The sequence below is a fragment of the Urtica dioica genome, chromosome 5, assembly GCF_054948205.1.
Source record: "Urtica dioica subsp. dioica isolate 48M chromosome 5, U.dioica_male_clone48M_v1_H2, whole genome shotgun sequence".
In the NCBI taxonomy this organism is placed as follows: domain Eukaryota; kingdom Viridiplantae; phylum Streptophyta; class Magnoliopsida; order Rosales; family Urticaceae; genus Urtica; species Urtica dioica.
The window spans coordinates 27,835,726-27,849,340 of NC_142760.1; the positions used below are offsets into that span (position 1 = coordinate 27,835,726).

Below are 13,615 nucleotides of genomic sequence, written 5' to 3' on the forward strand. Positions count from 1 at the left end.
CACATTTAGCGACGAAACTATTAGCGACGACTTAATCGTCGCTAATAAATCGTCGCTAATCACCCTTTTAGCGACGATTTTATCGTCGCTAATATTTTGGTGCGAAAAATGTTAAAGTTTGGCGGCAAAGATAATTAGTGACGAATTTATCGTCGCTAATTCTTTTTTGTCGTCGCTAAGTTCCCGGGAAAATAATTAGCGACGATAATATCGTCGCTAAATGTTTTTTTGTCGTCGCTATACAATTAGCGACGATAATATCGTCGCTAAATGTTTTTGAATTTTGATGAATTTTAAAGAGGGAAAAATCCCTCACATTAAATTACAACGAAATGATTTAGCGACGAATTTTAATCATTTAGCGACGATTTAATCGTTGCTAAATGTTTTTGAATTTTGACGAATTTTAAAGAGGGAAAAATTCCTCACATTTAATTACAACGAAATGATTTAGCGACGAATATTAATCATTTAGCGACGAGTTAATCGTCGCTAAATGTCTTTAAATACCAGATCGCGAATCAGTTTCCCCATTTCGTTTTTCCTTGACCTAAATCGAGTTTTCTCTCAGTTTCGCCACTCCCGCCGTTCGTCCGCCGTGCGCCCTCCTCCGCCGTGTGCCGCCGACGTCGTCGACGCCGAAGTCATCCTCTCCGGTATGTCTCTCTCTCTCCTCAGTTCTCTCTCTCTCCTCACAGCTCTCTCCTTACCTCTCTCTCTCCGATTGCAGCTCCTCCGCCGTGCTCCGCCACTACTCCGCCGCTCCGCCGCCGACGCCGTAGCCGCTTCCCCGCCGACGCCGTCCTTGGCCGCTTCCCCTTCTCTCTGGCCGCGCGCTCTCCCTCTGACCGTGGATCGGTAAGTTTTTTTTTTTAAAAAACTTTATATATATATATATATATATATATATATATATATATTAGTTAGTTATAGAATTAATATAGTAGTTATATATATTAGTTATTTATATATATAACTTTAGTTATATATTAGTTATAAATTTATTTTGATTAGTTATATTTACATAATTTATATTTTTAGAATTATATATTTGTTATAAATTTTATAAATTATAAATGAAGTAATTAGTTATAAATGAATTATATATTTGTTATAAATTTTATAAATATTGAAATTAGTTTTATAAATATTTGTTAATTTTTGGGGCTTTTTGATTTCTTAAGGCTTGTTTGTGATCATGAGACGTTTATGAGAGTGTTTAATGGTTGGGTGATGATTGTAGGGCATGTTTTAATTTTTGTTGAATTTTTTTTGACGAATTTTGGTTTGGAATTGTGTTGGACGTGTGAATTTTGAGGTTTTGTTTGGAATGCTATTTAAAATTCTGTTGATTATGAGGCTGTGATGATTGTTGTGAATTTCGAATTATTGAGACTTGTTTGTTGTCTTGGCCGAGTGCTCGTTTTTGCCATGTGTTATCTTGGCCGAGGATTTGAGTTAGCCGTGTTGTTATTTTTGGCCGAGGACTTGTCTTGACCGATTGCGTTTTGTGATTCTGAGCCTCGGGTTATTTATTTTGGTGATTTTGATGAGGATTCGCTTGTTTGTGATTTTGATGAGATTGATGAAATGTGATTATTCCGTTTCGCGTTCGATTTTTGAAGTTGTGATTGGATTAGGAATTAATTTGAAAATGGATTTGACAGTTGAGTTTTGAAATCAATGAATAATGATTTGAGATTGATTTTTTTTTTGTTCGGGCTCGGATTTTTGCTAGTTAATCTTGAAGTTGAAATTTAAATTTTATGACGAGTTAGAAAATTTTAATGACAAGTCTAGAAATTTTTATGACAAGTCTAAGGATTTTGTGACAAGTTATAGTTTGATTTGTGTTTGGTTGTGTGACTTGTCTTGACAAGGATTTTGTGCCGTACCATGCAGAGTTTCAGTGCCAGCAGAAGAGCGTTTCACGTCGAGGCGGGGGAAAACGAGTGGCGGGACGACGAAGCAAAGGTCGCGACTAGTGTTTTATTACATATTTTGTATATAGTAGATTTTTATTTGCATATTTGTCGATAATCGAAATCGTAACCGTATTTTATATATAAGTTCATTTCGATAATATAATTTGATTTTTATTTGATTTTTAATGTTAGAATTTCATAAACGAAAAACAAAATAAAAAATAAATAATTAACGACGATAAAAATTAATAATTTTAAAAATCGAAAAAAAAGTTTGTAATTAGCGACGACAAAGTCGTCGCTAATTATTAAAAAATTAACGTATTAGCGACGACTTAATCGTCGCTAATTCGCGCGCGAAATTCACCCGCGGGAATTAGCGACGATTAAGTCGTCGCTAAAGAATTAAAAAAAAAATCTCGTTTAAACATTTAGGGACGACAAAATCGTCGCTAATATCGTCGGTAAATGTTTAGCGACGATTAATTCGTCGCTAAATATATTTAGGCACGGACATTTAGCGACGATAAAAATCGTCGCTAAATAGATTTAGCGACGATTATGGGGTTATTAGCGACGAAAAAAATCGTCGGTAATGGTGAGATTTGTTGTAGTGCGTCTTCTTCTTCTTTTGAACCTTAGGTTGGTTCTTCTTCTAGGCCTTGCGAGGTCTCTTCTTAGATCCAGAGGTGGAGGCATTAACATGTACCTCTCATTGAGTCCTCTTTTTCTTAGTGAGTCCCTCAACGGTGTGAAGCTCTTTCATAAGCTCGGTAACAGTGTACTCTAGCTCGTTCATAAAGTAGTTCAGCTTGAAGGTATCAAAAGACTCGGGGAGAGTTTCCAAGATCATGTCTATTTTAGTCTCCCCATCAATCTCAGATCCAAGGATCTCCATTTCGTTTAGATAGCTAATGATCAACATCATATGATCTCTAACGGGAGTTCCAACCTTCATGCGACAGTTCATAAATTGTCGGACCGCTTGTTGCCTTGCTTGACGTCCTTGCCCTCCAAACATCTCATGGAGATTGTAGAGCATATCATCGGTAGTCTCGATGTCACGATGTTGTTGTTGCTACACATTGTTCATAGATGCCAAAATATAGCATCTCGCAATCTCATCGGATCGGAGCCAGGCCGTCAGGGCGTCTTTTTCCTCTTGTGTCGAATCATCATTCGTTTGAGGACAGGGGGTGGTGAGTACCCATTTGTGCTTGTCGACCATAAGGACTATGTCGAGGTTACGTTTTCAGTCGACGTAATTTTTGCCTTCGAGTTTATTCAAGAAAAGAATGGTTGAGAGATGGTTGAGAGACATTTTTCCTATAAGAGTTGAAACAAGTTTATGATTAGTCTTTGGTTTATGATTTAAGTTTTTTAAGATTTGATAAAATCCAAATGTGTTATAAACGAAATGATAATCTACTCCCTCAAGAGAAGGCCGTAAAAAATCTCCTTTTATATGTAAATGACACATCATTAATACTTAGCCAAGATGTCAATACACCAATTTTGACTAGCCACCTTTTAAATTGGTTTGATACTCACATCTTTTTGCAGAGCCTCAAGAGAGGATTACTAGGGATTGAGTCTAAGTGTGCAACCAACCACTTAGTCCAAAAGATCAACTTTGAAAAAATAATCCCCCAAGAGGAGGCCTTGTCTTCATCGTCTCATTCTCGGACATAGCTCATTGAGCAATGATCGAAGCAAAAATGCCATAGAGTACTCTCATTGAAGAGATGGCCACAAGAGTGACTCTTAGTCTCACGTTTAATTGATTCTTTCATTAGTGTTGGGGATCGTGGGTTACAAACAACAAGTATAACCCTCCCACTTAGTTTTTAGAGTTGGCACATCGTCTCTTATAAGTTCGGAAACAAATTTCCTAGTTATAGAGCGATAGAGTGGACTTCTAGAGAGGAATCCTAAATCTTCATGTTCAAGGAAGAGCAGTGTTAGTTCATAAAGGCACAAGGTACATACTCGGACATTTTCCTATTTTCTATTCGGGAAAGTGCATGAGAGAAGTGTGAACTTCAACTTACTCGAACACTTGAAAGTTTGAGATTATACATCTTTTATTTTTCGGCTCGTCTATGAAAAGACCTCCCACTCAAATTTTCAAGAGCATATAAATTTTGAACATATGTGATATAGAAATAGTTTTGAAAACATTTTGAAAACTTATTTGGTTTGGGTGACAAGCGAAAACGGTTTTTCAAAATTCAAACTAGTTTTGTAAAAATTTAATTTCAATTAAACTATCAAAAATTAAAATATTTTAATCTTTCACATTATGTTTATTATCTTATAATTAACTTGTATGTTGTCAATGGTGTCCACAAGAAGAGTAGTAGTCTTTATTTATGTACTTTTGAAGTAATAAAGTCTCACGAAGACTCTTGCTTGTAACTGCTGAATCATTAATAAAAGTTGAAACGTTCATTCATTCTTCCTTGTCTATTTGAAGCTTTATGATAATCTATAGTCTTTAGTCCTTAAACAAACCTAACAACGTATGAAGAGACAAATGTCGATTTGCATGAACAAACTCTTCATGGTTTGCTTAAAAGAATATATTTGCAATCTAAGGATCAAATGACTATTGATCTCAGTACAATTCTTAGGAGAATGCATTGTTGTCAATGGTGCCCACAAGAAGAGTTGTAGTCTTTACTTTTGTACATTTGATGTACTAATGTCTCACGAAGACTCTTGCTTGTGATTGCTTATTTATTAATAAAAGGATAATTTACATTAATTCCCCCTGAACTCTTGGTCGAATCACAATTCACCACCTAAATTCTCATTTTCCACAAAATCAGTATCTGAACTCTCCTTTTGTTACATAAATGCCCATTCCGTCAAACTTTTCACCATTCTGTCTATTTATAAGTCATGTGATAAACATGTGCGACATAAATAGAGGGTAATATGGTAAACTAACACATCTAAGACCAAATATCAAAATAATAATAGTAATAATAATAATAAATTGTTTAATATTTAGATAAATTATTAATTGCAAATCTGAGATTCTTGATTTGCCTAGTCTTGAGCACCAAAGTCATTTGACAACTCATCTCCGTCGTCTTCCGGGTCTTGAAAGCCCCGATCATATGAACCCTACCACTGAACCTCGAAAAGCTCGTGAGATTCAACATCCCCGACCCCAAATCCCTCTCCAGATAATTCTTCCCCTCCGGCAACAGACTCGACCGGAGATCCATCGTCACGTTCACCGTCTTCGTCGCTCTCACCTTCACGTTCCCGCCGGAGAGTCTCCTCTCGCCGACCTTTCCGCCGCCGTAAAACACCGCCGCCGAGTTGTTCGCCTCGTACCGGAACCGACCGAAGTTAGGGTTTCGGATCGAGACCTCGGCGATGAGAGTGAGGTTGAAGAAGTTCGCGGTGTAGCGGAGCCGGGTGACGTGGACGGCTCTGAGCTTGAAAGCTGGCGGCTTCGCTCGGAGCGCGACGAGGGAGAAGATAAGGACGACCGTGAGATAGAGGACTAGGAAAGAGAAGACGTAGACGAAGCACTTGCTCGTCCTTTCCTTTCTTAGGGTTTTGAAGGCTGGGTTTTCCTCAATATTCTTAATTTAAGAAATAAAATAAAATAAAAATTAGATCTGGTCCATGTTTCGATTTCCATTCTTTCTCTGAAGTTCCCCATTCTTTCTTTTTCTATGGGGTGTTTTGTCGAACACCTGGTGGGTTTCTGATTCCCACGTTTTTGAACTCAAAGATGTCTCTAAAATCTGATTATGTTGAATTGCAGAGGGAGGCAATTTTTTTTTTTTAATTTTGATAACTAAAACTTAATTTTTAGAAAGCTCCAGTGGTACTCCTTCGGTTGAAGGATTGTGAAGCTACTTGTGAAGCATCCAAAGAGGCTGTATGGCTTAGAAAATTCCTTAAGTATTTGGAAGTTGTTCCAAACGTCGACGAGCCCATGACCCTTTATTGTGATAATAGTGGGGCTGTCGGTAATTCAAAGGAACCTCGAAGCCATAAGCGCTCTAAACATATTGAGAGGAAATACCATTTGATTCGAGAGATCGTGCAGCGCGGAGACGTGGAAGTGAAGAAGATCTCAACGGTGGACAACCTAGCAGATCCATTCACCAAGGCCCTAGCGAACAAGGTCTTCGACCAACATCGAGAGGGATTAGGCATGAAGGACTACAGACATCTTCTTTGAGTCAAGTGGGAGTTTGTTGTCAATGGTGCCCACAAGAAGAGTTGTAGTCTTTATATTGTACATTTGATGTAATAAAGTCTCACGAAGACTCTTGCTTGTGATTGCTTATTTATTAATAAAAAGTTGAAACGTTCATTCATTATTCCTTGTGTAAAGTTTTCTGATAAAACCTTAGTCTTTAGTCCATAAACAAACCTAACAACATATGAAGAGACAAATGTAGATTTGCATGAACAAACTCTTCATGGTTTGCTTAAAACAATATATTCGCAATCTAAGGATCAAATGACTATTTATCTTAGTACGATTGTTCGGAGAACCTATGATGTCTGGTTATGGGACATTGAGAGTTGGAGACTCTATAGTTCTTCTAGGTATCTTCCGAAGGTACTGAATTGACCAGTGCACTGCTAGAGACAAGATAAGAACAAACCATTTAACCTCTTATGTCTCGAGGTCACTACGTATGAATTGCATCATGCTTACCTCAATCCTGAAATGAGACATGCCACTTCATAGCTTACGTATTCTCATTTGAGAAAGTCAGAGTTCAGATTCACTATGTGATTCTTAACAAGACCTATTGGTGAAGTACTAAGTTATGAAGATGTCATGAGTAACTTTGTGAAGATCTCATAGATATAGAATTCATGTACAAGATTGCTGAAATGCAATGTATATCACTTCATGCTTTGTTCCTTGGAATCTGAATAAATGAACTGGCCAGTGTCCAAATTGAGTCTTGACTCTTTTGGATGAAACAATGTGACTTGTTAGCTCCTCGTCAATACATTGCTTATAACTTATTCACAAGCGACAAAGGAGTTGATGAAATAACAGCTAGAAGGGTAAAATGGTAATTTTGTAAATCCCGACTAGCTGATGATATTCATGAAGGGTAAACATAGATAATATTTAGTGGATCCACTCATCACAATTAGTTGAATTCTTGAGTAGAAAATAAATACATTTGAACCGCGAGATTCTTAGTGTCAACTCTTTAGTGGAGTCAGTTGACATTAAGCTAAACTTGGAAAATGTTTGTGAACTTTTGAGTCCAAGTATTTTAGGTCAAGCGTTGTTCATTTGGATCCATGAGGTCACTGTCACAAATCATATCGAGTAGGAATAGTTAAACTAGAAGTTAAGTCAAAACAAGAACGAGACAAGTTTTACGAAAATTGTCAAAAGTTTATTTTTGTCTTTTTTGGACATAGGATGAAATGAATGTCAATAATTTTTTTGACATGGTCATATGATGACTTAAATCACTCGGCCATGATGAGTTCATTGGGCCTTGTGGATTAGTTTCATTTTGTAGAATTTTACTTGAAAATTCTTAATGGATCTTTCTTATGTTGTCATGAACAAATGAAGAAGCTTCTAGAAGCTCCTTCTAGGATAGGTGGACGTCCAAATAAGAGGAAAAGCGAGACCAATTTTGTGCATTAATATATCAAGATACTTGCCAAAAGAAAAAGAGGAAACAAATTTCCTCTAAGGGGAAATGAAGTGGGCGGTATACACAAGTTAAGGAGAAGCAAAATAAAAGAGGAAACAAATTCAAGGACTTGCTTGGATTGGTTTGGCCGTGTGACTATATTAGGGGAAGAGCAAATTTTGCTCTATAGAAGAGGAAACTACCTTGTTGAAGGTAATCCCTCTCCTATAAATAGAGGCCTCATTCTCACATTTTATTCATTCCAAAGTTATAGAGATTGAGAGCTTCTCTCTCAAGACTTGGTCGCCCATCTCCTCTCTCTCTCTCTCTCTCTAAGTTTTTCTTTTGTTTTTGTTTTGGCACCTAGGTCCACGTTTGACCTAGTGTTTTAGCTCTTCGACTTTGAGACTTGTTCTCGAGTCGTCGTGTTTAAAAGTGCCCACACACTAATTCCTTTCTTTCTCGAGTGATTATTGTGATAGAAACTTTCGTGGTTGCTCGAGTTCCCGATGAAAGAAGATAGACGTGCTGCGAGGGGAGACAAACATTTCAACCTTCCGAAGGCTTCTCAACGATCAAGCTTCTCAAAGGTTAGTAAACATTTAATGCTCATTAATAGTTTTAATTTATATGTACTTGCTCTTTATCTAGGTTAGTAAAAACGTTTTACTTGTTTTAAAGAAATTTTTTAAATTCCGCCGCTTGCTCAAAGCGTTAAATCTTTTCTTAACCCTAGATCAATTCCAACATGTATGATGTCTGGTCATGGTGCATAGAGAGTTGGAGACTCTATAGTTCTTCTAGGTATCTTCTGAAGATACTGAATTGATCAGTGCACTTCTAGAGACAGAATAAGAACAACTCATTTAACCTCTTATGTTTCGAAGTCACTACGTATGAATTGCATCATGCTTACCTCAATCCTAAAATGAGACATGTCATTTCATATCTTACGTATGCTCATTTGAGAAAGTTAGAGTTCGGATTCACTATGTGGTTCTGAATAGGACCTATTGGTGAAGTACTAAGTTATGAAGATGTCATGAGTAACTTTGTGAAGATCTCATAGATTTGGAATTATGTTCTCTATGGAATTATTGTTCTTGCCTTTAAATTAAAAATCATGGTTATTTTCTATGACTTTGGGATGTTATTAAAACACATTAGAATCAGTTTTAAACGTTTTTAATTTTTTATAATGAAAAACGTGTTTTTAAAGTTTGAGGAATTTCGAGTAATTTTGTGACTAGTTATATTGTCTTGCTAGTTTTGTTTTTTTACTCGTTTCGTTTTATGTTTGTTGTTATTTACTTTTATTTAAATCTTTCTCTTTGATTCGAGCGGTCAGTGTGTGCCTACGCTCTTGGTACCAATGGACCGTGGTTAAAGAACCTTTTAAACCTTTATTGGATCCATTGTTCTACGCTAGAGGTAGCAGAGTACGAATTAAACCATGAAATCGTACACCACTTAATACTCCCGCCGAAATGGGCTCATTGTCCCCATCGCGAAAGGAAAATAAGGGACCTTCCCCAGCATAGTCATTCATTTAATTAAAAATATTTTCAGTTGGTGGGTACGCCGGTCCTCCGCGCTCCTTGCCATTGCGCCCTCCAGACATAAACACACACCATTTACGGTGTGAACCATTTGCATATCATTACGAGTGTTTTATTACTTTATTCCTTAAAAACTTTGGATTCATGAGTTTTAAATATCTTGAGCGTTTTATCATGACATGTTATGCATGAAATATAAATTCATGTGTAATCTAACATGACACATATAGCAACCAATCAAGCATGTAATAGATAAATTACACAAACACAACCATAAATTAATTAAACCTATTAACTAATGCAAGTAAATAAGGTTTTACTTACCTGAACTTCAAATGTAAAGAAAAAATTTATGACAAAGAAAAGTCCTCTATCCGCTCACAACGTAAGTGTCTAATAACCTATAATTGTCACACTATATGAGAATACTATTGTTATTATTCATTACTTATTTATTTAGCTGTAAAGATATATTGTAAACATATGAGAGAATAATAATAATAATAATAATAATAATAATAATAATAAAGTAAGAACCTGAATATTTATTCATATATAGATTAGCTTCCAAAATATTACATATCGTAGTAATATTCATTCATTACATATCCTAGTTCATAAGTAGAAGAAATTTCCACATATATATATATATATATATATATGTATATATATATATATATATGTATGTATAACGGAATTGACACTAATAATACCATTTCAATGTCACTTACCAAATGTAGCCTAAAACTAAAAAATTGACAAAAGTAATACTACAAGTAGGTGAGAGAATTTATTTTTTCCTCAACTACCCTCAAGACCATTAATGAATAAACCAACTCCATTTTGCGTTTATTTTTTCTTCAGAACCCAGCATCTTTAGTTCCTCACTTAGACCGTGTGAAAAAAAACACTCATTCATTCTCCTATTCATTCTCCGCTTGTGGGTCGCCGGAGGTTTCTTCACGAGGGTCGCCGGAGTCCGGGTTGCCGAAATCTTGCTCGTAGAAATTTAGAGGATGGTTTTTTCCTGCAAATCCAAGGTTTGAATCCTAAACCCATTTTAAACTCATTTTTCAATAATCCTAAACCCATTTTTTCATTCAAATCCAAATGACAGTTTGTTTCCTGCAAATCCAAGGTTCTTCTTCTTCTTCTTCTTCTTCTTGTGCTAAGGAGGTTTCCTACAAATCCTACATCCAAAACTTCTTCAAACATATTTTGGTAAGTTCTTCCTATTTTTAACATATAAGAACATGTTTAATTTCTTTGATTCATGTTGAAATAGGTTCCATTGTGTTTAGGTGTGATTTGTTTGTCAAAAATGACGTTTTTTTTCTTGATTTTCCGATTTTTCCAGGGTGTCACGAACTGGATTCACTTCGTGACAGAAGTGTTACAAACTGGATTCACTTCGTGACACATGTGTCACGAACTTGATTCACTTCGTGACACATGTGTCACGAACTTAATTCACATCGTGATAGAAGTGTGACGAACTGGATTCACTTCGTGACACATGTGTCACGAACTGGATTCACTTTGTGACACATGTGTCACGAACTGGATGTTTTTCGATGTTAATAACCGTTTTTAATAGAATTCGTAATGAATTCAGAGTTAAATGTTTATTGTCTTATAAAAGTCTTTCATTTATCAGATTCAAATCGGAAGCCCCCAAATAGTTGAGTTAGGATTCCTTTTCTTCCCAATTTCTTCGGTCGATTTTAAATATCACGACGGAGTCGAATGATTGCAGTTCATCAACACATCGGAAGCCGCGCGTTTCTGGAAATACAGGAGGTGGTATCGAGCGTTGACGACCTCCTCCTTCATGTTCGTGTGATCTAAATGGAGTTGAATGAACTTCTGGACTGCGGATAACCATGGAAGACGATTCTATGGATGCACCGAGTATAAGGTTTGCATATGTTTCTTGTTATCCTAAAAACCGTCTAGAAATCTTATGAATAAGGAAAATCATTACGGATTCAGTTGTGACGGCCGATCGATCGAGATGCCCCGAGTATAAGGTTCGCATATGTTTCTATTCTTTTTAAGATTTTGTAAATAAATATTCTTTGTTTTATGCTTGTAACAGATAAAGAAATTCAGTGGATGCGGGTTTTTGGAACGGATTGACCCACCTATGTGCCCAAGATCAATTCAAATCATTACAGGGCTGCTAAGGAAGATAAATTCATTGGAAAACCAGATACTATCTTTTATCGATGAAGACTTCAAACACGAAGAACCAACTGAAGCCAATGAATTGGAACAACTGATTGTATCTGAATTATTCAAGATTAAAATGCTGGTTGTTGTTTCGTTTATAGGTATTGTGTTGTTATTTAAATGAGTCGAAGATGTATTGAATGATTAAAAAAAACGAAATTACATTTGATTTGGTTTGACTTTTGTTGGACTCGCCTGTGTAATGTGAATTTTGATATTGAATTAATTGTTCATATGGCATAATAATAAGAAGAATATAAAGCTAATGAATCTTCAATACCAAAACCTAATAGACTAAGGAAAGCCAATAATATAAGAATATTCATAATATAACTGCATTATCATAAAGTACCAAAACATGTTTGACATAAACTAAGCTTGGAGATATAATTTAGTTACACAGCATTTTTACACATTGAAATAGTTAAGTTTGTAGGTTCATAAAACAACAAATATTTCACCTTCTTACACTATTTTTGGTTGCCCCACAAACTGCCCAAAACATGATTGGGCGAAGCCAGCTTGAGTTTCAGCGCTGCAGCCGAGTAAGAGAGTGAGGAAATTTTCCAATCCCCCGTGGAAGTTAAACGAAAAACCTTCAATGTTGGCCTCGGGTATACACCGTTTCCACTCATACACATATGAGTCAATGACATAATTAGTGAAACCATTACATAAACTCAATTACATCTACTATGTGGCCCGAACTGGTTGAGTTCGCGACCGATGTGTCACGAACTCGCCCACTCCGTGACCGATGTGTCACGGACTCACCCACTCCGTGACAGATATGTCACGAAGTGGGTCAGTCTGTGACACATCTCTAACGAAGTCAGCGAGTTCGTGACACATCGGTCACGAACTCAATCAGTTTGCTACCAATATGTGATGAACCAGGATCCAAATGGGTTTGTGACACTCACCTTTCGGAAAATAAAAGTGGTAGGACTCTCCGAGGTCGCCGTAACGCCCGAGGACTCGGCCTTGGTTTTAGTCTATATCAAGCACAAAACAAACCAAGGCGTCACCTTAAATTACTCTAAATAAACCACTTAGTTTTTATTCTATACCTTCTTTATCTTTGGTGGTGCGACCATGAACGCATCGTCATCGTCGGAACTCTTGGACGGCGAAATAATTTTCGTTTTCGAAGCCATCCTAAGGCTTCGTCGGACACTTTTTGAGACCTCCTCTACCTTGGCTTCTTTCGACTTCATTATTAAAGATAAAACCTAAAACAAATCAAGTCAGAAACACTGTTACCATAAGAGAAATATTAGAAGGAATACCCATTCACCAACAGTGTTACCATAAGAGAAAAATTACGAGCCAAAAACATAAAATAAGCATTCAAGTTAAATAAGCACACTTTGTGACACATCTTTCACGAAGTGAATTCACTCTGTGACATATTTGTATTTCCAAACAAGCTTTACAACACTAACTCTTTTTAAGCTTCTAGCATCATACAATCTCAGTAACACACACACACATACACACACACACACACACACACACACACACACACACACACACACACACACACACACACACACACACACACACACACACACACACACACACACACTTACTTTGAAACGTGAATGTTGATGAACCTCTTTCAAAGTGCAAAACTTACAGAGTGAAAAGGGAACAAACGTTATATATATTAGAAGACAATAAATCCACTGAATCAAGAAGAAGAAGAAGAAAAAAAGTTGAAACTCCAACATTCCTAGCGAATCAAAATCATGTATGCCAACTTTACATACTTTTTCCAGGAAGCACCCAAAAAAATTCAACACAAGATACATCAAATCAAAACTCAAACAAATTCCTCATTCCTCATCATCTCAAAGCTCAAAACTCCTCATTTCCAATTCGTGGCACTAGTGTCACGAAGTGAATCCAGTGTCACGAACTGGATTCACTTCGTGACACCCTGGAAAAATCGGAAAATCAACAAAAAACGTCATTTTTGACAAACAAATCACACTCAAATACAATGGAACCTATTTCAACATGAATCAAAACAATTAAACATGTTCTTATATGTTAAAAATAGGAAGAACTTACCAAAATATGTTTGAAGAAGTTTTGGATCTAGGATTTGCAGGAAACCTCCTCAGCACAAGAAGAAGAAGAAGAAGAAGAAGAATAACCTTGGATTTGCAGGAAACAAACCGTCTTTGGATTTGAAGGAAGGAAAAAATGGGTTTAGGATTATTGAAAAATGGGTTTGAAATGG

The 13,615-nt window shown here is 36.4% G+C and overlaps 1 protein-coding gene across 1 annotated transcript; it reads right to left on the bottom strand.

The window, feature by feature from the left end:
• Positions 1–4,930: 4,930 nt before the first annotated feature.
• On the bottom strand, positions 4,931–10,968 carry LOC149397717 (late embryogenesis abundant protein At1g64065-like). The gene is made up of 2 exons (XM_089614322.1): positions 10,903–10,968; positions 4,931–5,527 (listed from the first exon to the last, which is right to left on the bottom strand). The coding sequence occupies exons 1-2, from the start codon at positions 10,966–10,968 to the stop codon at positions 4,931–4,933; spliced, it is 663 nt and encodes a 220-aa protein (XP_089470448.1).
• Positions 10,969–13,615: the final 2,647 nt, after the last annotated feature.